The following is a 24565-nucleotide window of genomic DNA, read 5'->3' as shown; positions in this document are numbered from 1 at the left end:
ATTGTCGTAGTCAGAAGTGCACAAGTGAATAGCCACACCAGACGCATCATCACAGCATCATAGCACAAAGGTGCTAGGTGTCCAGGACGCTTTGAATTATGCAGGCATGACATCGCTTTCTCTAGGTTTGAGAAGGGTCATCATCGAATGCCATTTACTGCCCAATCTTCATGTGAGAAAGCAATGTATGGTAGGTAGGAGCTATGGGAAACCCTACAGACCGTTCGAACTTGTAGGAGACTCTTCCCTTGGCCTTTTCGTCTTGCAGATCCCTACGTACCTACATAAATATGGGAAGTGGTTTTGGAGATATGTTGAAGTCGACCGCACGTACCATATACCACAGTAGGTACCGTACCTGGCTAAGGATGTGCTTATATAGAACATATCATAACTTCAACGATTTTGGCAATTTTTATAATATAGCTACTGTTCAATTCGAATACACATGGAGTCCTAAAAGCATCTTTTGCAACGTGATGAGGATATGAACCTCAGACTGCCTCTCTTGCTGGGGTTTGGTGGGGGTAGCATGCACCTAGGGTCTTTAGCACGCGTCTAGCACAGCGCAGGTACCCAAGTACTCTTTTATGTTATTATTCCGACAATCAACATCAAGTTTATAAACACCCCGACTTTCTCCCCTTGGACTGTTGCTGTCTTCATTTATCGGTGCCTTTCCCTGCCTTTCCCTGCCTTTCCTTTCCCTGCCCTTCACGGTTGCCGGGCGTCTAGCGTAGCGCCATCGCGCCAATGGGCCGATTCGTAACTGGAGCTGGCTCTGAGAGTCGCAATGGACGACTTTTCCGATGATGATTTCGATGCTCTCAACGCCAACGCTCTCCAGGAGCTGGAGAACAATGCCATTCAATTCACTCAAGCTCAAAAGCCCTATCCGCGCCAAGAACCCCCACCCTTGCCTGCTCCTCAGCCACGACAGGACGATGGCTACGATTACGAGGACGACGATCTCGACGATGCTGTGGTAGTCGTCCAGGATGCTCGCCAGCCAAAGCCTGCTCTCTCGCCCACTCGTGATAGATCGGCCCAATTGCCAACAAGAATACCACTTCAACAGCAGCAGCAGCAGCAACAGCAACGACAACAACCACACTATCACCATCCCAATCAGCAACAGCAGCAGCAGCAGCAGCAACAGCGAAAAGAGACATGGCGCCCCAACGGCCCTTCTCATGCTACTGGAGTTGGTCCTCGACCTTCACAGCAGATGTCAAGGAGCCAGAATTTCCCCTACAGCCAGATACCCCGACCTCCACCTCCCTTACCCCGTCCTGCTCCCTCGATCCCCTCTAGATACCAGCCGTCCCAGGCACCACGCCCGACGGGGGTCTCATCTCACGAGATCGCTGCTCTCCAAGCACAAATCCTAGACCTGAAATCAAAACTCACTACAAAGGATGGAGAGATTAGCATTGTGCGGAAACGCTTGGAGAAGTCTCGCGAAGACCATGAGCGCGAACTTCAGATCATCAAAGCGCAGACGGCTGAACAATTGGCGAAGCAGGAGCGGGCAGTCGAGGCGGCGAGAGCTGCTAAGGAATCAGCAACCACCGAGCTCGAGTTTACAAGGCGAGATTTAAGGGAGGAGGTCGTCCGTGCCAAGCGTCATGACGGACCGGGAACGCCCAAGAAGAATTCCGTTGCGAAAGCCTGGGGCGTCTCAGACGGGTTCGAAGATGTTGAGATGGCCGGTAGCCCGACCAAGGGCAAACGGGGTAAGAATGCCGGTCCGGTGGCTAGCTCCGTCTTCGAACCGTCATCGAAGCTGCTGAAAACTCCTACGAAAAGCAAGCGGAAGCGCCCGGCCGTTGACAGCCCCGTCATGGCCCTCGAAACGCACTCGGATGATGTTGTCATGCTTGACGATGTGAGAGTAGATGAAATCGGCGTTGTGCAAATGCCACCTTCCATGCAAGGAAATCTATCTTTTGATGTAAGACTCGGAAAAAAAAAAAAAAAAACGTCAGACTCTAACATGCATTGTTGTTGCTAATCATCCCCTAGTACGTTAGAGCCATCTTGAACCATAGCGCTGGCTTCGGTCGCCCCTTGACGTTGGAGTATCTCTCTCATTTCAAGCTCCCATCTAGGCCCAACGAAAGCCTTGCCTCTATCCTCTTAACAAAGCTCAGCACTGCTGGAGACCCCAATGACCCCACTCAGCTGCCCATACAATTTTGCTTGGAGGTCATTCGAATATGGGATGCTTGCAAGAAAGAAGCCTGTGTAAGACGCAATCACTTCGCTGTATCTTGTGTCTTTAATGATAGATTTGTTACTGACTAATTGTAGTTGGCTCCTATTACTTCTCTGGTAGCGCTAGTGTCGTTCACCTTGCAATTACAAACTGTGGCGTTGGCTCCCTACATTGCTCCTACCTTGCTACCGGTAGCGATGGAGGCTTGCTATGAGGTGGCTATACCCCGATTTAATAACTCTGTTCCCGGGGATCCGACGGATGAAGCCTTTATCAAGTTCAGGGATAGTATTGACACGACTAAGATCCTATCCCTTCTGTATCTCACGGCTCTCGGATGCGCGACATCGGAACCAGTTGGTGGCAGCATCTTATCTCCAGTCGTTGATTTCTGGAACTCTGTGCACATACAATTTGTGCTGATGCTTCTGCATAGCAAGCAGCCGGTTGGTGACTTCACCGCAACTTTGAGACTGCTCGGTACATCCGTCTTCCCCGACAGCATCGGCCCCATCAACCCAGACAAGGAGCCGGAAGAGGTGGGGCGATTGCTGATAGACCGGATCTCCGTGCACCTCACGGAAACGCCGCGATGGGATATCGACGAGGCGCAGCTTCGGGAGGTGCGGCTCGCGGCGCTGCAGACTCTCTCGGCATTCGCAAGATCCTCATTGGGGCTCATACAGCTCGCCAAACACCAATGGATGATTCCGCGGCTCGTGACACTCCTGTCGTGCAGCATTGAGGAACTCTACGACGGCGACATGCAATATTCGTCGGCGGATGGAGATGCGGCGCCGTGCGGACTACAGCGGCTCGTGGCGCACGTCATGCAATTGCTTCACATGGTTATCACGGCACCGCTCGGCAGCGACACGGTGGACGTGTCGGCCAAACTGGCCAAGACGACGGGCGGCTCACAAAAGTACCTGATTAGCTTGTCGAGGCTGAACTTCGCCGACGACCTCGTGTCGGAGGATACGGCGGAGCTGGCACACGAGCTGCTCGAGATGGCGGTGACGTCAGAGGCGGGACAGGAACTGGGCGAGTTTTTCAACGGTTGACACAGGTTTTAACAATAACCATGTTCGCCGCTAAACAAGAGCAAATGAGACCTCACCCTACTCTATCTATGCTCGCGCCCTTTCCTATCTAGTCTTCTCACGAAATCGGCTTTTATTTTTATTCAACTCTTTTTTTTTCCCTCCCGTCGTTGGGCTTGGTTTTGGCTGGGCATATTTGGAGCTTGGGAAGAGGGTATTGATGGGAGCTAACAAAGGCGGACTGGATATCACACACAGCGGTTCTATATGGATGTTTTATATGGGTGGGAATACCAATACCCGGATTGGGGATGACAATGACGACAGTAATGACAACAAAGGGCATACTAGGAGCAAAGCATGCCGGTGTCTGTAGTGGGGTTTCTGCTTATCTAAGGTTAGATATGTCTGGCTACTACTGATATTTTGAATCAGTTGTGTTTGAACACATTGCACTCGGTGTTCTGGGTTTCTGTCAGGGCATTGCATGAACTGAATTGGATTGACTAGGTAGATGGGAGAGTTCCCAGCAGGGCTACAGTACAGGGTCATTTCGATGGAACATTGGAGCTCCCGGAGGAGGAATACTCAGCATTGAACAAGTTCAATACCAGCTATGTACAGTTAGATGTAATTAACGTAAAAGGATAATATAGGGGGTCTCATCTTTTTTAACACTGCCTCGACATGTAAGTATGTAGTACCGGTAGTACGGGCGTGCATGGGTGGGCAATGTGGGTGGGGTACCAAAAAGCAGCCCAAGTCAGACCCAAAGTCAATTAAGGAAAAGGTAAGATAGGTACTTAGTACAAGGCACCGGTATTTCCGATCCCCCACGGTCCGCAAAGTCCGCAGAATACTTACTTACGTGCCTTACCTCTGCCTACATCATACATCATACATCATACCGTACATCATATATACATGCATGTGCAACAAAGAGTGAGTAGGTGATAGCTTTCGTCGTTCAGATCGGATGAGACAGAGACAGAGACAGAGACATCGTCAGTCATAGGCATCTAGGAATACCTATACCCCGAAGCCCTCACCTGCAAACGTCCCGACAACTACAAACGTCGCTCGCTCGCTTCCACACACACACAAGCACGCCCGCCCGCACACGATACGACAAACATCTGCTTCTTCTCCTCCTCCTACCACCACAAGTGTGTGCGCGCCTGCATTAGTGTCTCGGTCACTACCGTCATTGTCGTCGTCGTCTCCCCCTCCTGTCGATATATAAAACAAAAAAGGACAACTCGCCGCCATGACGAAGCCGCGTCGTGGGGTTCGCTTCCCCAACCGAGCCAACGGCCACGAAGGAAGAAGATCGAGTATGAGCGAGATAAGTGAGGATGGCTCTGGGTCGCCGCTGAGGGCGAGGGCCGCCGCCACAACGTCAACACAACTGGATAATATCCGTGAGGTATGTCTCTCCTGCCACCCTCTTTTCTCCCCTCCCCTCCCCTCCTTTCCTCTCTTTGTCCAACGGCTTCGCTCACTAGGTATTCATCGCCACGTAGAAAACGAACGAAGCCGCCGCGCAGCCTACCGAGTACGAGAAGAAAAAGGCCAACTTCCTCGTCCGTACATTCTGGACCTTTGTCATGATCGGGCTCTTCTTCGGAGCCCTGTTTTCCGGTCACATCTACATCATCATGTGCATCACCATTGTGCAAATCGTCTCGTTCAAGGAGGTCATTGCCATCGCCAGCGTGCCCAGCCGTACCCGACAACTGCGCCCGACCAAGAGCCTCAACTGGTACTGGCTCGTCACCACCATGTACTTCCTCTACGGCGAGACTGTCATCTACTACTTCAAGCACATCGTGCTCGTCGACCGCGTTCTCCTGCCCCTAGCCACCCACCACCGCTTCATCAGCTTCGTGCTCTACGTCATCGGCTTCGTCTTTTTCGTCGCCAACCTCAAGTCCGGCCACCTCAAGTTCCAGTTCACCAACTTCGCCTGGACCCACATGGCCCTCTACTTGATCGTTGTCCAGGCCCATTTCGTCATGAACAACGTCTTTGAGGGCATGATATGGTTCTTCCTGCCCGCCTCGCTTGTCATATGTAACGACATCTTCGCCTACATTTGCGGCATTACCCTCGGCCGTACCCAGCTGATCCAGATATCACCCAAGAAGACCATGGAGGGCTTCCTTGGCGCTTGGGTTATGACCATTATCTGGGGCACAATGCTGACGAACGTGCTGATGCGCTCCAAGTACTTTATCTGCCCTGTCAACGATCTCGGCTCCAACATCTTCACCGGCCTCGAGTGCGATCCGAACCCCGCCTTCCTAAAGCAAACCTATACTTTGCCCGACCTCTTCTTCCTCCCCGAAGGCACCAACTTCTCTTTTGACCTAGAACCCATGCAATTCCACAGCATGGTTCTCGCCTCCTTCGCCTCGCTTATCGCGCCCTTCGGCGGCTTCTTCGCTTCCGGACTTAAGCGCACCTTCAAAATCAAGGACTTTGGCGACTCCATCCCTGGACATGGTGGCATGACAGATAGGATGGACTGTCAATTCATCATGGGCTTCTTCGCTTTCATATATTATCAGACTTTCGTCGCCCAGCACAAACTCAACTATGGCAATGTCATGGAACTCGCCATCACAGGCTTGTCGCTGGATGAGCAGATGGAGCTGGTGAAAGGTTTGAGCAAATATCTTGAAAATCAAGGCGTACTTAATTCCGAGGTGAGTTAACAATAACCCCTTGCGCGCTATTCTCGTTGCGCCATTTCATACAATGATACTAACGAGCACTCGCTTAGATCGTAGCATCTCTTGACAGAGCTTTAATAGCACGTCGGTAGAAACAAGTTAATCTCGCTCTTTTTTTTTCCTTGACTTTAACGAATAGACTCTTATTCTTTGGCGGGCAATAGGGGGGGCAAACAGGAGTGGACATGCGTGTAAAGGAAATGAGGATGAGAGAGAGAGAGAGAGAGAAAAGAAACACTGGTTTTCAAAAGCTCATGAGAGCACGGGATGTCGATTTTGTGACAAAAAGCGGCTATATGGGTTATGAGTTGAGTTGGTACGAACTCTGGTATGACCTTGTTTTTATCCCGCCCCACGGATGTTTGTCTGTCTAGGTAGTTGATGGACGGCCTGTGTAGTAATGTAACATATACTCCATTTGTATCATTTGTCAGTTGAGAAGCGATGATGTTCTGGTTATGATGTGCGGTCAGTGATTTGTATTGGCCGTTAGGGCAACTGTGGTTATGATTAGGTGAAACCTATGCGCGAAGTTTTTTTGAGGCTCCTTCTGCTTAAGGTGTGTTTAGTGTGTTTGGTTAAGGACCTTATTTGGACCCCGTTCCGGTTCTGCCTGCTGTACATTTGTGTGATGGTAAGGGAATATGAAGGCTGTCTACTTTGTTCAATCGAATACATTATCACGACCCTTTGGTTGGCATGACGAGAATCAAATATACAAGGAGGGGGTACGGAACCACTCACTACTGGCATCCGGCAAAATAGAGAACTGGGTTTCGGATGCCCAGAGATGACTTCACCTAGTTATGTTGACGTGTACGTAGGCCGATGGTCCGATTACTACGTAACTTCACACAAGTACAACGAGTTATGACTTCAGCCAAGCTACCTTAGTCTGCATTAGGATCTGTGTTTCACCTTGAGCGCCTGGAATGTGATCATGATCACGATCGGCCGGAGTTGTATATTATCCTTCCCAGCACTAACTTGATTGAATGGCCGAACCTCCGTTCGAGATTACCTGTCAAAGAACACGGGCCCTACGGAACACATGTTTTAGCCATGAAGACATCAAGAGTCACGACGCTGTTGTTGACCGTTGCCAGTAAGTTAGTCGCACCGCAAAGAATTGTATTTAGATGTGCCATACTCACTTATACTATGAATAGCTACGATAACATCCAGTCATGCATTAGGTTCATCCTGCCCCAACATACCAGACCCGCTGTACCCGTACAAGACAGCTCCAGGATGGTCTTATCTCAAGGTAGGCGGAGGTTTACATAGCCCCCGCGACCTTGTATTAGACGGCAAGGGTCGACTTCTCATTATCGAAGAAGGGCTTGGTCTTTCCCAGCACATTGTGGATGCCAACGGGTGCATTACCAACAGCCGTCTCCTCATCTCTGACCCCGATCTCAACCACGGCATTTGCCTGAGTGCAGACGGGAAGATATTGTACGCGAGCTCGTCCTCCTCTGTATTCAGCTGGACGTATGATGCCGTCAGCGGCGATGTCGACCAGGATCCAGTCTTGGTCGTATCGGGCATGGCGACCTCCGGCCACGTCACGAGAACACTAGCCGTTCCGCCGCACCGGGATGATCTTCTAGTTGTCTCTCACGGTTCAGATAGGAATATCGACGAGGAGACTAGTGATGCTAGGACCGCGAGGGCCATCGTCAAGGTCTTCAATGTGTCCTCCGTGCCGATGGGAGGCTGGAATTACATCTCCCAAGGCTGGAACGCGGGTTTCGGGCTCCGAAACGAAGTCGGTCTCGCGTTCGACGGGAATAACATGTAAGGACTTCTTAATCAATATTAATGAGGTGAGAGAGTGACTGACACGCGGTATGTATGGTAGGCTCTGGGGTGTCGAAAATAGCGCTGATAATCTCGCTCGCACCATCAACGGCACAACGACAGACGTACACGCAGACAACCCGGCCGAAGAACTCAATTACCTCGGGGACGTGACGGTGCCGAACGATGACTGGTATGGCTATCCGGTGTGCTTCACAGTATGGAATCCCACCGAGCTCTCTTTTGATCGCGCCTTTAAAGTCGGCCAGCAGTTCGTCCAAGTCCCTACCTCGTCCTTCAACGACGAGACTTGCGCCCAGGTGTCCGTGCCACCTGTGCTTTCCTTCCAGGCGCACTCGGCGCCCCTCGGGTGCAAATTCGATGCGAAATTCAGCAATTTGTTCGTCGCGATGCACGGTAGTTGGAATCGCGATATGCCGACCGGGTATAAAGTTGTTGCGGTCCCGTTTGCGCAAGGCCCGGATGGAGCGTATGCGCCTACGGCTGCGTCTTGGAGCGTCAGGGGCAGTATCGATGTGTTTTATCCACCTGATGAGACGGCGTGTTCGTCGGAGACTTGTGTGAGGCCTGTGGGACTTGCGTTCGATGGTGCTGGGAGGTTGTATGTGACTAGCGATGCTTCTGGGGAGGTGTTTTTACTTTCACAGGGCTGAAGGGGTTATGTTCGAATTGAGACCATGCGCATGGCTATCTTCGCTGCTTTTTATCAGGAAACCTTACATGAACAGCCATTGTTCGCACCAAGGTTGAGCATATTACTTAGCCCGCTAGGGATAGAACTCATATATTTTCATTATTCATGATGGAAATACTCAACTCTAATCTAAACATGAACCTCTCTTGAGGCGCGCTTTTCCTGCGCCTGGTCGTCGACGTGCTCAGCAGCGCCACCCATCATATCAGTCTCTTTCTCATTGATGGCCATATCCAACCTATCAGCATCTTCGTTTCCACGTCGACCGATCTGGTACCAAGGCAGCTCGAAAAGACGATTCATGCTCTCGAGCGATCGGCCACCTGTCTCAGGCACGAAGAACCAGACCCATATACCACCGAGTATGGTGATGGCCGAGAAGAACCAGAAAGTACCCTTGGGCGTAATTCCCCCATCTCTCGTGGGCAAGAGGAGGACAGGCACAGCACGTGCGTTTCCGTACTGGTTGGCAAAATGTAACGTCATGGCAAGGGAGGTCGCCACGGCACGGATGCGCAAGGGGAACAGCTCGGCCGTCAGAAGATATTGCATCGAATTCCAGCCGAGAGCCCAGCCCGCGCCCGAAACATAAATGAAAGCAATGGCAGCACGGCTAGCGGGGACGTCGGATTTGGGAAGCACAAACCCGTCGACAACGCCCAGCTCCGGCGTCGCAGTTAGGAAACTCGCTATGTAAATGACTGAAACGGCCTGGAGTGTGATACCGATGAGAAGAGCGCGTTTACGTCCGATGACGTCGACGAGGAATAGGGCGCACACCAGGGCGGAGATGAACTTGACAATGCCGAACACGCCGCTCGCTAGGAGCGACTCTGTCGTGCCTTCGATACCGAGCAGCGCGAAGAGGTCGGGGGCATAGAGTGTGATCGAGCCCGCGCCACTCCATTGGGATAGCAGCTGCACCATCAGTGAAAGATATAGACGGTAGGCGTTATTAGGGATCAAGAACATCTCCTTAAGAACACCGGTCCAGCTCGATCCCTTGGTAGCCTCCATCTCCTCCTCGTGGGCGGTGCGAATCTCGGTGATCTCGCGCATAACATACTCGTGGTCCGGTGGCAGTTGACGAATCCGTGCCATTGTCTGCAGTGCCTGCTCATGCTTCCCTTGTTTGACGAGGAAACGTGGCGACTCGTTTTGGAAAAAGGTGAGGATGAAAATCAGACCAGCAAAGATGATGTGAAGACTTGTCGGTATGAGCTACGAAAGGTTCCATGTTAGCACAGAAAGCTTTATCGAGGTAGCAGTTTATGATTCTTTACTTACCCATCGGTTAGATGTTGTGTCCCCAATATTGACCTGTGCGCCATAGTTCGTGAAGTACGCCAGTACGATACCGAGGTATACAGCGCCGGTGAAGACACAGGTGCAAAGACCACGGATAGACGCAGGTGCTATCTCAGCGATATAGACAGGTCCAACGACAGGTGTTTGGCCGACACCGAGGCCAGCAATGAAGCGGCCAGCGTACACAGCGCCCAGACTGTTACCGTGACCCATGAAAATGGCGATGCCCACAATCCATAGCACACACAGTTGTCGTGTTGCCCAGATACGGCCGATGCGGTCACAAATCAAGAAAGCGATGAGGGCGCCGGCGACTGATCCGACTTGGACCATGGCCGAGACATTTGCCTTGATGTTGGCCTGCTCGGTTTCATTGTAGTTCTCGTAACCGATGGAGGCCTGGAAAACCTTGGAGTTGAAGGCGCCATTGATCAGGCCCTCATCCACACCACGAGCAGCGCCGAGGAGACCGAACGAGACGACGGCAAACCAGAGACGCCAGTTGAAGATGGCCTTTGGCTCGTCGAGGTTCTTCAGTCTGAAGATGTTGACGGGTTTCTTAACACCGCCAGCCATTTTATAGGAGAAGGAGAGACAAACAGCGAAGTCGTTGTGGTGAAGTTTCACAGACCAGAAAGACACGCGAAAGAGATGAGAAAACGACCTCTGCCCAAGTTCACCAGCCCGCCAACTCTACGGTGTAAGATGAGGGGAAACCAGAGAGCAGCGGCAGCTCACCTCTTTATCTACCAGCCAGCAAAGGAGGTCTCATTGTTCGTACTTCGATGGACCAGGCGGCAAGCCAGATATTGGAGGCGTAATATGTACACCGTAGCTTAGAGGTCGTACCATACTGTACCAATCCTTCGGCAATCGTCACCCTTGACATGTTGTTGGCTTGCGCCCCCGGTCCTTTTCCCCTCACGAGACCTCCCGAACTTTTCGGTCATTGGCACGAGATCCACGAAAACCGACGGGGCTAGGTAGGTATTGGGGGTTATGCAATGTACCATGGTAAGCAACCATTCCGTAGAGCAGGTACCATTACAACAAAGTTGGACGGATCGTCGTCAACGGATTCACCCCATACAAGCTATTTCAGCGCTATACTTACTATTGGGCTTCTTTTGGTTGGGGTTGGACTAGGTAGTAAATTAGTCTCCTCAATCTACCGCTATGAAGATTCATCGCGCGTTCGCACGTGTGCAATGCCGGTGTATTATCGCTTCGAGGAGATGCTGTTAGGATATCGGCCGGTAACCGAGCGACGATCCCTTCTGCATCCATACACGTATTTCCAGAGAACTGGCTACATAGCTGTCTAGAGCACAAAAGGTAGTGATTTACCTACGTTGGATAGGCCATCGACCTAGCTGCGTGAGTCTGTGCTACCCCACGGTTCTGCCCACAATTGATATTCCACACACCGCATGCTAACTATTACATGTGAGTGAGCACCAGTCCAAACAGGGTGCGGCGCAGTGCAGTAGAAAATGCAGTGAGCAATACTGCCTAGTAAGTTTTCTAAGTGTTTTATCAGGTAGTAGGTCTAGATATACAGATGCACACATCCACACATAGAAAGAAACAGATGAATGTGTTCGAAGGGAGCAATCGACCAGGACCAGGCATGACGAGCAGAGTGCACTAACTCAGTACACTAGCCAACCCAGTGGAGTGGATTACCCAGAGTCTGAGGGGGCACGTTTCTGCACGTTGAAATACCAAGAAAATCTTCAGGCCAAGATCCGGGGACTCCAAACGCCGAGACTGCAAGTCGCCCACTAAGTGGCTGCGAATCCGGGGTAGATGATCACGACGTTAGTACGTGATCAGCGTTTTCTGTCGAATATCTCGTTATATAGGGTATGACGTATCTTGGTGTTAAGGCAGTAGGGGTGATAAATAAGGGAAAGAAGACGAAGAAGGGATGGTGGAAAATGTGGAAAGGCAGATATGGTGATTCGTCAATGTAAACTCTACCTCGAACGCGACTTTGTCTGCCAAGCTGACTTTGGTGCCCATTCTACTGTATGTAATGGTTTTGGGTTCTTGCTTAACGACTTGCCGTTTTTGTCTCTAGTCCGATCGTCGAGTCGAGCGCGATGCAGACTCGAGAGGAACGGGACGGAAGACATTATCGTATATAGGTAGGCATCTTGCTTAGTATGCATGTATGAGGTGAAATCACGCATATCACACAAGGCATTGTGCGTTGTTCGATAGAGCTAACAACCAGGTTGCCGGTATATCTTGAGCTAAGTAGTGTAGAAAGATCCCGAAAAAGTCCGTATGACTTACCTATATAGATGCCTTGCATGGCGGTGTGCTTGAGGCACGATCAAATCGGCACGAGCCCCCAGGTAACCGGGGCTAAACACATAGCCGCCCAAGTTTTCCTATTTGTTAACAACAGCGACGGTGAACTGTATGAGGCTAGACAGCCAGTACAAGTTCACTGCCATCTTAGGCGTTACTAGCTGGCCGAGCTGCACTAGTATATACAAGCTTGAACAAGCTGCTGACCCGACGCCTCGCCGACGTGTGCCGGCATCGCACGACCAGACCGTCGCTAACGATCTGGGCAATCCATGGCGCGGAGAAATATAGGGTCTCTTGTCCATCCCCGCACATGCCTTGTTTCGCTATCATTGCGGTGAGATGTGTACAGTATGACGGTACATGACAAGGGGAGCATTGGTACGTCTCCAGCCATCTTCCATGTCCGCCCATCTCTCCTCACAACCCCACACATCCCCAATTCTTAGCGCTTGCTTTTTGAACCTGACTCGAGTTCCCAAATACAATATTTTTCCCGGGGTTACCTAGTGTATTCATAGATAAGTACAGCTGTGGGGGAATTTGGGGATGGCTCGTTAATCAGACGAAGACTACTGGGACCTTTTCTCCCGAGCCTCAAGATAGAAGTGCCTTGGTTGATGTAATCGATATCGGTGCACTAAGCGCGGGTTTTCCGCAGCATGCCAAACAACTGGGACGCTGTTCATACGGTTCCCCAAGATTCTTGTCTCCAAGGACGAAATTAAGCCCAGACCACTCCTCTTGACCAGTATAACCAGACCTTGAATGCCACACATTTATTTCTTATCTCTATAGCTCCAAAGATTATAGGCAGCTTGCTAGTTACTATCGTCGAGACATGCCTACCTTTCCTGATGAAATACTTGATTTCGAGTATATATGGTTTCATCACATGATAATAACTCCACAGTAATCTCCGAAAATACATTGGTAGCACTCTGGTCTATCACGTCTAACTACTGTTATGGGCAAGTACAGCCGACCATGCAATTCGCCTACGGCTACGAGCGTACGCAGCGCAAAACACCTCTTTATGACTTGAAGAGAAATGCACGCAATTATTGAAAGTGAGGTTATACAGGCCTCGCTTCATGAACAGATCAATGACACTAGTTGGTTAGGTCAGGCAGTCCAATTGTATATAAAATCAAAGTCAAGCTACCAATGCTGGGGGGGCTGGATAGCTAATCAGGACTTTGGCAGCCCTAGCAGAATATTGTATTGTGAATAGCTTCAGTTCCACTCTGAGTTACATGTCTTTATCATGATGGTTTATTTAATGCCAAGCTTCAGAAAACAAGTTAACAGTTATTAATCCATTTGAAACCATCTACTAGGTATCATCCTGTGAGTAATTCTCCAAACAGCGATGTAACACAGTATGCACTTTGGCGCCTTATCCTGATAGTAAATCTACCTAGAAAATTCAACCGAGCAACTTTAATTTTAAGCTATTAGATACAAATAATGTCAGCCGGGGAGAGCATAATAAGTTAAAATGGAGAAAAAAGAAAAAATTCCCCGTGGTACTAATGATTCAGTAAATCGAACAGCCAATGCTTAATAGCATAGGGAGGTGTATCGCTTTATATTAAGAGACCGTGCTGTGTCGTTAGACCTGTATCCCTGTCCCATGCTTAAACTATGTAAAGTTATGTATTTATTTCTCCATATAGATCCTGCTACGAGGTATATGGTGTCCTTGGCTTGAACATCATATTATTATGAAAATTTCCTCGGATGGAGGACGAAATCCGTGGGTAGGTAATCATCGGGAGGACTGGGCATAGCCTATCGTCCCCAGGTACCCGATACGTATTATGATGAAATCCTACATAAGGCACTCGGCCCATCATAGGCCATGCTTAAGTGAATATGCAACATGAAGCATTTTCTCTTTGTTTTTTATCGCTTGTCTATGTACCCTAGAAGGAGAGGGGGTTGAGCTAGAATATAGATAGATCCTCTCACTTGATGTTATGATGCTGACTAAATCACGGAAAATATCCGATTCTAGAGCTATTAGCCTGACGGCATCTATATGGATGTTGTTAAACATAAAATTGACTACCACTGTAGTCTTATTGTAGCTTAACCAAGTTCTTATCTCTAAATCTTATAGACGGGAAGATACGCTACTCATTCATCACGAAGATATATAGGCCTAGTCCTTATATACCGTATATACGAAACCATATATCACGTTCTCACAATCCTCGGGCTGCTGTCACGATGCTATGGCCACATACAAAGAGACCCTCTGTATAGAGCCTTAACCTAGCCGTGAAGACTTCAGAGACCTTCGTGCAACAACAAGTTTCAATATAGCAAACTCTAGTTGCAGTTCCCGCACCATATATATATATACATACATGAGTGATTCGGCTTTAGTGGCACACTTATAATTCCCTTACCTATGTAACAATGCTGTAATAGGTCAATAATTATTCACAAGCTGTATAATATGTGACTGCGATTAGTTAGCATGCCAAAGGCAACACTCCTAACACCTCTCGCTATAATAAGAATATATCCCATTTCGTTCATATTCATATATAATAGGCGGTACACCGAAATCTATATACCTATATTATTCATACATACCAGTTACTAGTATCTACTGAAGGTCTATGACAAATCTGCGTCGCATATAAGGGGGGGTCCACCTAGCCCTCAACCCAAAACAGCCTCCTATTTAACCGCCGGCCAAGCCACATGATATGGAAGCAGTCTCCCTCGTTCGGAAATGGCTGCCTCTATAGCAGTCGGAATTCGGCATCATTGCGGATGTTGCACCCGTGCAACCGGCGATCGGCATGGCCAAGCAGGACGGAGCAAGTCCCAACGAATAGCCTGCAATGACAGACCCCCGTAGCCGTCTGATCTGACAAAAATCGGAGCTCGAGGTAATGGCATACTCAATGATAATGCTCTGAGATGTGCGATGATCTCTTCATATAGTTGAATATATTACGACGATGGCTATGGGAAAATTGGCTCTAACGCGGCCTCTTAACGAGCTGACTGAATGGCCCGAGACCGCCTGTGAGGGAAATGACTGGATTTTCAACTCATTTATCTCCACGTTGCCCTCGGGAGACTGCGGAGGGGTGGTAAAGTAGGAACCGTAGATCGCGCTGACAGAGTCTGCTTGGCCTCGAGGTCCCGTTGCTTGGCCACCTTCATTCGGTTATATCACTGCTCAACCTTGCCAATCTCGCATGGTCAAATAATAAGGCCAGATGGACGACAATGCCAAATGGTTGGCAGCATGCGACCGCAGCGTTATTATAAGGATAGCACGGTAGAATTTAGTGTGATCTTACGGCTTCTCAGTGTACGCTTACCTCAGGTTGAAATAAATTGTAACTTTCGCGACCATGAAAAACTCACAGTACAAACCCGCCGCTATCTCATTGCTACTCGGTGCACTCCCTGTACTGGCTCAGGACACATGTCTAACAGAGAAATGCTGTCTCTCAGACCCGCCACATCCTTTGCGGCAGGATGCCCAGCTCCGGTGCCCCCCTCCCATTGACGACGACAATGGGCCGGAACCTGTCGACTGGTCGCCCTGGACGCACCAGCCTGACTGCGTCAGCGCGGAGAGAGATCCAAAACTGAAATATTGCGTGTACAGCAATTCACGGCATGGCTACCAAGGAATCAGCCTTATCACGAAGCCCAGGACGGCAGCGGAGAGCACCGTCATGCTCAACGAAGAGTTCCCTGGGGGTCATGGCCTCAACAATACTATACCGAGCTACGCCATCATCGATATTCCTCCGAAAGGCAAGGGGGTAGTAGCTACACGAAGGATCCGCCGCGCGGAGGCATTCATGTCGGATTGGGCGAGCGTAGTGCTCGACCTATCATTCCCCAAGGCTACGCAACAGCATATTGGGCACCAATTCCTCCATTTGGCTGCGGAACAGCTTTCGGACCCAGGAAGGGTTCTTGGACTCGGTCGATCGAGCACTCAGGCCGTCGACATCATGGAGGACATACTCGGCACCAACTCTTTTTCTTATACTCTTGGCGGGGATTCGCATATGGCGCTATACCCAGAAGTTGCTGTGAGTCCGACCAGCCCTGAGCGACGTAGTATGATGTAAAGAATACTCACAGTGAAGAATACAGAGGATCAACCACGCCTGTAGGCCGAAGTAAGGCGTCAGTGTTCCCCTAAAACACAGAAGAGAGTCTAATAAGCATTGATAACGCAGTGCATTTGTACGATTCAGTCCAACTAGTTTCGATGTCAAGGTTGTCGCCTTCCGGGATATCGAAATAGGAGAAGAGATCACGATCAGTTGTGCGCAATCCCCGATCCGATTCTTTGCAATGATAAAGACAAGACACATGCTAACCAGCGGTCATCTATTATTCAGATATCCCCCTGAACCACGCAAGAGAGAAAAGACAGCGCGCTCTCCGCCGCTGGGGCTTCGAGTGCAAGTGTAGTCTCTGCACAGCTTCGCAGACGGAAATAGCGGCGTCCGACTACCGACGAGAGAAGATTGCTTCGTTGCAAGCCGGCATTATGAAGGCGATCGATGAATTAGACGGCACGGCGGCCGTGCGTGCGACGTATGAGATCCTTGCGCTCGTCGAAGCGGAGGATATCCCCACGATGGTCGCCTCGCAGTACGAAGTGCTCGCTAGACTTTACTGGAAAGCCGGTGATAACGATACTGCTGTCCAGTATGCTCAGAAGTCACTTGATCATCTTAGTGACTTGGGATACATTGACTCCCGCCCGGATGATCTTGAACTCTTGTTGAAGGACTTCACTCGGTGAGATTCTCCATGTTGTGCTATGAGCAGGGAGCTTGTTTAGGCGTTATGGTATTGGGTTTATGTAGTATTGGTGTTCAAGGTTAGGCTTAATGAATCTATGTCGCCACTACTGAGATCTCAAATTGTGTTCAATCATTTTGATGATATCTCTATCACCACCTTAAAAAATATGTCCTGTAGTTGCAGAACTGAGGCACCATATGAAAGTGACCGGCTTGATTGAAAGCTATATCTTAATATAATCTGGTTTTTCGAATGAGATCGAGTGTCGATGTTCAGTCGCTGTGGGGATGACTGCAACTTGTCGCGATCCTGTTCGTGGATTAACCACATTGGAGTCGAACGAATGTGACGTACAAAAGTCAGGTAGCGTTGAGGGTTGCCAGGGAGGTTATTCACACCAACCCCGCATGACATGACGATCCCATATCTTCAAACCAGGGTTATGAGAGACTTGACGCGATATAGCTACGAGTTTATATAATACATTTGAGTCAGAAATGAATGGTGTTATACGTTGATGAGAATGCATGGAATCGCTGCGTTCTGGTCGCTTGCTATTCCAGGCCTTCTGATCACGGCATCTTGGGGCTGTCTCACCGACGATGACTGTAGTCTCAACGGCATTTGCTCGCAGTGCAACCGAACGTGTATCTGTGATGTAGGCTGGCGGGCTGAAGATTGTAGTGAGCTGGACCTGTACCCAGCTGTGAGATGGACTGGGTATAACCATACGAATGCAACGGGACCAGACTTCTACAAAGAAGGGGCTGGGAACTCATCGTGGGGAGGTCACATCGTTCATGATCCATCAGACAAGAAACTCTTCCACCTCATCACATCTCAGATGGTGCATGGTTGTGGGCTTGCAGGTTGGAGACCATTTAGCACCATCATAAGAGCCGAGTCGAGGACAGGCCCAGCAGGGCCTTATGCGTACGCGCAGACACTATTCGGTACATTTCACCATAACCCGACGACCATCTACAGCCTGGCCGATGGCAAATACCTGCTGTACTGTATCGGTCGCGATCTCGAAGCGCCCTCAACGTGTTCATCGCAGAAGTTCAACAATACCATCTCCGTCTCCAGCTCATCGGATCTGAAGAATTGGGAGCCCTTGGCAGCCCAGTTGGTGAACGTCACAAATCCCGCGCCATGGCCGCTCTGGTCGCCGCAGAATCAGTCCCACGCGATGCTTCTGGCAGTGGAGAAGAATAACATCTACACAGCGCAGAGCTTCAGCGGGCCCTACAATCTCACGGTCGAGCCGCACAACACGGACCGAAGCGAGGACCCGTTCCTATGGCAGGACAGACGAGGCCATTGGCATATTCTGGTGCACTATCTCATCGACATCGACGTGGGTCTCAAGGGCCCGCGGGTGGGCGCCCACGCGTATGCTCGGCAGTGGCAGGGACCGTGGACATTCAACAATAGGACGCTGGCGTACAACACGACAGTCGACTTCACGGACGGCAGGTCGACGGTGTTCTACCGCCGAGAGCGGCCCAAGCTCTACTTCAGCGACGATGGTGCCATGACGCCTCTTTATCTAATCAATGGCGTACAGGAGTTTAATCATTCAGGCAGCTATACGTTGATCCAGCCGATCGGACGCGGGGCTGGAGACTATGAGAAAAAGCTTGGGTTTCTGTGAAGAAGAGAGTCGGACATTTCTGCGGTCACAGGCTCTTGTTACCACGCGTGACCTATAATGTATCCAGGTATTGGCTATAGGTACCTGGCCTAGCCCATCTAACCTAACCCACCTGCAAGCTACTGTAGGAAGGTGCATCTCCTAGTCTACCTAGTCTCGTCAGTCCCTTCCCTTGGTGATAACCATCTCACTGTGCGTGATTAAGTGATGATCTACTGTACGTGATGAAGAGATGGTTCATGGCTCGCACAGTAACAGTGTATGGTTCAGAGAAATTGTTCAAGAGGATGACAATGCAGAAATTTCGCTTCCAATCCTCATTCCGGTCATTCAGCTGGTATGATGCTCAGCTGGATAGGTCCGTCCATAGGACCAGGGCCGGGTAATGGCCGGGGAGGCATGGGCCAGCTCAAACATCACAGGTCTGAGGTCCCTAAGGCCCCAAGGGTACCACTTGATACTGTGCTGTGGTTACAAAACCGTTGCCCGCCAAATAAATCTGCGAATCGGAATCGTGATATATCATTGATTTACACCCTCGACACCCACTCAGCTTCGTGGCAGCCCTTTTTGAATCCTTCTAACCATATGATCAATTTCGCTACAATATCTGCCTTACTCCGGCCCTTCATCGCACCCCCATCCTTGCCTTTTCTTCACCCCGCCGTGCTGTCTCGCTGCATGGCCGTCGCCCACGTCCTGTCGAAGCGAAGTTAGATAGTTTTGATGCATTGTTAGGCGAATATTAGGTTTGGTTACCCCCGGCGCCGGCCTATTGACGGCATTGAGAGAGAGCATTGAGAGCACCTAGGTGTAGGTAGTATTAGATAATCTACCTCGGTGGGTAGAGAATGCCGGCACCACCGCCACCGGCCGGTGGCTCGCAGCCACCTTCACGGCCAAGACGAAGAACGACACAACCGCCGTCCTCGCCGTCCTCACCCTCGCTACCACACCACCACACTCCCTCGACCCCGAGCGGTCTGCGACAAAGCCGTACTGCCTCCTCTGACTCCGACCCTGAGACCAGCCCGACCGACCACGTCGAACAGGGTGGCGACGACTATACCAACAACGAGAGCAAGCCTGCATCTCCCTGTTTGCAACAAATTCCCGAATCTAGTATACCTAGGTCCGACGACCAGCCAGGAGGCCTTTCGCTTCCCCAGACTCAAGACTCGACGGCGGCGACGACAACGACGACGACGACAACGGGTCTTGGGCTCAGTCACTCACCACCAAGTCTTCCTCATCCAGACCCAATTGCTCCCAACCCAGCACCCGAGATCAAAACCTCCTCTGTGCTTTATGACGAATCAACATCTCTCCTCCACAGCGAACGGGCTCACGATGGTCCTTGCAACCATGGTACATTTTCTCCACGGGCAGTCAGTCCTCCCTTGCAACATCTACATGCCGAATCAGAGAGAAATTCATTGCTGGGCTCGGAGGCGTCCGACGCCGTAAGCGAGAATCAATCATCAACACCACGAAAACTCTGGAAGAGGGCTTTCTCCAGAGTGATCAAGAATAAAAAGATGGCAACATCGAGCGCCTTGGCCCAGCGGCACGGAATAGAGTACTCTTGGTCCATGTTCCTCTCGTACTACATTCCGTGTCTAACGTGGATGCGTCAATATCAGTGGTCGTGGCTGATAGGCGACCTCACCGCTGCCATCACCATGGCCTCCATGTATCTACCCATGGCCCTTTCTTACGCCGAGAACCTCGCCCACGTCGCCCCTATCGGCGGCCTATACGCTTTTGTCTTTCAACCCTTCCTCTATGCGCTTCTAGGTAGCTGTCCCCAGATGGTCGTTGGGCCAGAGGCCGCCGGCTCTCTGCTCATCGGCTCGATCGTCAAGGCCAACATAGACGGTGGGAAAGGAGAAGATGATAATGCCATATTGCACTCCAAGATCGCCGGTGTCGCCGTGGGTCTAGCTGGTGCCTCCGTCTTCATCATGGGACTAGGTCGTTTTGGATTCGTCGATAACGTCCTCAGCCGTCCATTCTTGCGTGGCTTCATCTCGTCCATTGGCGTTGTGATATTCATAGACCAGCTGACGCCAGTTCTCGGTCTAAACAAACTGGCGGCTAGTTTACCCAACATACCCCATCACACTACTGTCGATAAATTTATCTTCATAGTCACACACCTTGGGCAAGGGCATCGACTTTCAGGGATCATCGGCATTGTGAGCTTCGTCATCATCATGGTTCTTCGGTAAGAAACTCCCACCATCCCTGAGAGCTAATACTAACCACCATGTGTGTTGTCAGTGAAATCAAGCGTAGGCTACAACCCCGGTATCCCACCGTGGCGTACTTCCCGGACCGCCTCGTTGTTGTCGTTCTTTCTGCTTTCTTGGCTTACTTTCTTGACTGGGAAGGGAAGGGTGTTGAGATTCTTGGCAAGGTTGAAGCCCCGTCTGGCCATGTCTTCACTTTCCGTAATCCCTTCCAGCTATCTCACCTGCCTCACATTCGGGAAGCCATGGGCACTTCATTTCTGATCGGAATGCTTGGCTTCTTCGAGTCCTCCGTTGCAGCCAAGAGTCTAGGCGATACTGATACCATTGACGGCATGCAGCTCAGTCCCAATCGGGAGTTGATTGCTTTGGGGACCGCAAACATAGTTGGTGCGTGCTTCATGGCTCTCCCTGCGTTTGGAGGCTACGGTAGGAGCAAGGTGAACAAATCAACAGGGGGGAAAACTCCCATGAGTTCGATCTTTGTCAGTATCATCACTGTCGTCTGCATTCTGTATCTATTGTCATGGTTTTACTATCTTCCGGTAAGTCTACTTGTCCTATCTCAACCCCAAGCCGAAATCTCTATTGGACGGCCAGACTGATTCTAGATATAGAAACCGGTTCTCTCTGCACTGATCATGGTTGTCGCCTATTCTCTCATTGAAGAGATCCCCGAAGACTTGTTTTTCTTCGTGAAAATCAGGGGCTGGAAGGAGCTGTCTCTTATGTCTGTCATAGTCCTCGTTACCGTGCTCTTCTCGCTTAATCTTGGTATTGCTATTGGCATAGGCCTGTCTCTACTAGAAGTCGTGCGCCATGCCACTCGTCCTCGTATTCAGATCCTCGGCCGTGTGCCCAACAGCGACCGTTTCGCCAATGCCGAGGAACACCCCGAACAAGTGGAGTTCATCGAAGGCTGTTTGATTGTGAAGATTCCTGAGCCCCTGACATTTGCCAACACAGGCGACTTGAAGAGCAGGCTACGACGCATAGAACGCTATGGCACGAACATGGCACACCCAGCACTGCCGCGTTTGCGCCCCCAGCACAGCAACCGAAACATCATTTTCGACATCCATGGCGTCACATCGATGGATGGCTCAGGTACACAGGTATTGGAGGAGATCGTGCGCAAGTACCGGCAGCAAGGCGTTAGGGTGTTCTTCAGCCGGGCGCCGAGTCGCAACCACAAGGTGTGGAAGCTTCTCGAGTGGAGCGGCATTGTCGCGCTCGTTGGAGGCGAACACCTCTTCGTCGATGATATTCAAGATGCCTTGCGTATGGCTGAGTCGGCGCACATAGATGCGCCTGGGCGCGAGGCTGACTGCGGTGCAACCTTGGTCGCATAAACGCGGCTCTCCAAGGAAAAAAAAGTTATATTATGTGAATTATACCCCCCATAGCGCGCATAGAATCGGTCTTTGAGATATGGTACAACAAAAATTATAGCAGCGTTAATAGATAAAACATGCCTTGCGAGGGTTATCAGGTGTATAATATGTGGAGTATTTAAATTGGTATGCCTTGATGCTGTGCAGTATATTGTTTGTGTTACGTGTTTCTAGATCGGATTGATAACAGTCTGGACCTTTCTCATTCCCGTCTTGGCTGATTTTGTATTCCATGTGGAATAATATGGCACAGTGAATATCAGATGTCTTGAATGTTGATGTAGTGGTGGCGATGCTAGAGAGGAAATGGTGAGGACGATGCAGATTTAACGCTGCTTGAATGAATGGGATATCTAAATGATGTGGGGATTCGAAGAAAATCATAGTATTTAAGCCTTAAGCTGTGTTGGCATATATAGCAGTACTACTAGGTATTTGAGTACCCGGTGCATCGGTTTTTACTCACAAGCTGGATTATATAATACCTAATATTAAGGGGGGGGAATACGATGTGGAATGCTAAGAAAAAATATGCTTTAAGGATGATTATATCTCATAGCTATAGGATATTACTCTGTTTAAATCAACAGTGCAAGCTCAACTAGTTGTTATATATACTGTGACAGAGGAAAAGCGACGCCGTTAATCCAACGTGTGGAATTAACGGCTTATATAGTACGCTACATATACATACATACAAAGATTAAGAGAGTAGAATAGTAATGGGTATAGATAAACTGGGATCTGTACCTTATTGGCATAGTAACAGCCTAGAATTTTGCGGCAGGTTAGAGTATGGAACCATATCTCATCTTCAATTTTGGCGCACTCGGGCGAAGCCGTTATACCTTTTTTTCTGCACATTTACCGGCACCGCTTTGATAAGAGAGTGAGCTCTCTGCATCTTTTTTTATTGTCACCTGGCCCCCCTTTCGATTGGGACAGGTCTTGAATAATATGGACATCTGGAACAAAATGATGGAATGGTGATACACGAAGGTTAAGGCGCAGTCTTGACATAGCCACGACTACTACGGTTTACCCTTTCTACCCCACAGTTTCAATATCTTGTCTTGTACCACTGGTGGATGGCAGGTTGGGGCTAAATGCTCCGTTTGATTTTTTGGGGTATTCTTTTTACCTATTGCCGGTCTTTCCTGCCCCTTATCCAGGCCTACTTATATAATACTCTGCTATGTGTATATAATACCGCACCTTGCTGTTCGATTGGGTCTCTTAGGTAATACGCCCATGGAACTGGGAAAGTTATACCCGCTGTGTAGAACAATATTTCAGTGGCTGGGGAATAGTCGAGCTATGTAATTACACATGTAGTGATGACGTTAGTCCAGGAAGCATCGGTACCTCACGGTTAGATGTTAACTTGGTAAGTATAAGTATACAGTAGGATTTGCTACTTTTGGTCCACCGTAGTAATTACTATGTGCCGAGATTGAAACCTGGGCGAGGCGATGCGAGTGATACAGAATTTGCAAACGATCCAAAGGATGAAATTCCGCCTCTGTCTGTGCGGCACAGACGTCACCTGGGACTGCCAGTGCGTAACTTAGGAGCAGCGTGAGATACTGGGACTACGCTCGGATGATTCTTTGTTTCTTATAATACATGTATGGTTGCACGTAAAACACTTGTGTATATGTATTGAGTCACTTCACGGGGTTGTGAGGTGTTACACATTAAAACGTTATTGAGATATGGGAGAAAGGTCATGTTTGTCTATACATCACAACGTATAGAACGACATGGGTTGCGTATCAGACATTGGACATCTTACCTATAGTGGTTGTGAGTGCTTAGTGGCTGCTTTAAGTACGCATTTCCTCGTTTTCCTCGTTCATGCGATTACGCCCCAACTTATCAGTTCTTGGTGTTGTTGATTAGTGTCACGAAAAAAACAACGCCGTTAATCCTGTGCAAGATTAACGGCCTATATATGGCATACCCACTACTTCGCGACGATTAGGCATGATGTCTAGATACAACCAGCCCCCCGGTTCGACATTAAAGTGAGTATACATGGTAGAAATGTATAAACCAGGGTATACCAAGACACAGCGCGAGCTGATGAAACCTAACGGGTGCTGTTATTTGAATATAACACGTTTTTAACCGCTTATATGAGCTTGGCCGTGAGACGTACGGGTAGGGAGCTGGGATCTAGATATATTATAAGCCTGTCTAATAAATAGCTCAGGTAATCCACTCCATAATTATGGTGAGATAGCCATTGTTACTAATTTAGTAGTTGCTCTACAATGAGGCAGTGCCGGTAGGGACTTTGCGAGGCCAATTTC

At 49.7% G+C, this 24565-nt stretch overlaps 7 protein-coding genes across 7 annotated transcripts; 6 read left to right on the top strand and 1 right to left on the bottom strand.

Annotated features, from left to right (window-relative positions):
- The first annotated feature begins 444 nt into the window (after positions 1-444).
- F5B22DRAFT_618925 (uncharacterized protein) lies at positions 445-3936 on the top strand. The gene is made up of 3 exons (XM_047975752.1): positions 445-1954; positions 2026-2247; positions 2314-3936. Exons 1-3 carry the CDS (start codon positions 794-796, stop codon positions 3280-3282), a joined length of 2352 nt encoding a protein of 783 aa, XP_047827806.1. The 5' UTR covers positions 445-793; the 3' UTR covers positions 3283-3936.
- Positions 3937-4158: 222 nt separating this feature from the next.
- F5B22DRAFT_377143 (phosphatidate cytidylyltransferase) lies at positions 4159-6297 on the top strand. Its single transcript, XM_047971228.1, has 4 exons — positions 4159-4203; positions 4259-4687; positions 4785-5969; positions 6047-6297. Exons 2-4 carry the CDS (start codon positions 4529-4531, stop codon positions 6086-6088), a joined length of 1386 nt encoding a protein of 461 aa, XP_047827805.1. The 5' UTR covers positions 4159-4203; positions 4259-4528; the 3' UTR covers positions 6089-6297.
- Positions 6298-7058: 761 nt separating this feature from the next.
- F5B22DRAFT_658764 (soluble quino protein glucose dehydrogenase) lies at positions 7059-8531 on the top strand (the record flags this gene model as incomplete). The annotated part of the gene is made up of 3 exons (XM_047980148.1): positions 7059-7101; positions 7166-7796; positions 7861-8531. The coding sequence occupies 3 exons, from the start codon at positions 7059-7061 to the stop codon at positions 8471-8473; spliced, it is 1287 nt and encodes a 428-aa protein (XP_047827804.1). The 3' UTR covers positions 8474-8531.
- A 47-nt stretch (positions 8532-8578) lies between these two features.
- Positions 8579-10873, bottom strand: F5B22DRAFT_618920 (major facilitator superfamily transporter quinate). Its single transcript, XM_047975751.1, has 2 exons — positions 9802-10873; positions 8579-9735 (listed from the first exon to the last, which is right to left on the bottom strand). Exons 1-2 carry the CDS (start codon positions 10396-10398, stop codon positions 8644-8646), a joined length of 1689 nt encoding a protein of 562 aa, XP_047827803.1. The 5' UTR covers positions 10399-10873; the 3' UTR covers positions 8579-8643.
- Positions 10874-15524: 4651 nt separating this feature from the next.
- F5B22DRAFT_649537 (uncharacterized protein) lies at positions 15525-16945 on the top strand (the record flags this gene model as incomplete). Its single annotated transcript, XM_047979187.1, has 4 exons — positions 15525-16220; positions 16285-16310; positions 16371-16459; positions 16536-16945. The coding sequence occupies 4 exons, from the start codon at positions 15525-15527 to the stop codon at positions 16943-16945; spliced, it is 1221 nt and encodes a 406-aa protein (XP_047827802.1).
- Positions 16946-17054: 109 nt separating this feature from the next.
- F5B22DRAFT_618915 (uncharacterized protein) lies at positions 17055-18754 on the top strand. The gene has a single exon (XM_047975750.1). It carries the CDS (start codon positions 17465-17467, stop codon positions 18602-18604), a length of 1140 nt encoding a protein of 379 aa, XP_047827801.1. The 5' UTR covers positions 17055-17464; the 3' UTR covers positions 18605-18754.
- F5B22DRAFT_618913 (sulfate transporter family-domain-containing protein) lies at positions 18755-22375 on the top strand. Its single transcript, XM_047975749.1, has 3 exons — positions 18755-20831; positions 20888-21401; positions 21474-22375. Exons 1-3 carry the CDS (start codon positions 19456-19458, stop codon positions 22206-22208), a joined length of 2625 nt encoding a protein of 874 aa, XP_047827800.1. The 5' UTR covers positions 18755-19455; the 3' UTR covers positions 22209-22375.
- Positions 22376-24565: the final 2190 nt, after the last annotated feature.

This window comes from Xylaria bambusicola (assembly GCF_022495145.1).
Source record: "Xylaria bambusicola strain CBS 139988 unplaced genomic scaffold F5B22scaffold_44, whole genome shotgun sequence".
Taxonomy (NCBI): Eukaryota; Fungi; Ascomycota; class Sordariomycetes; order Xylariales; family Xylariaceae; genus Xylaria; species Xylaria bambusicola.
The sequence above is the reverse complement of the archived record's forward strand: the minus strand, read 5'-3'. Positions and strand labels throughout refer to the sequence as shown.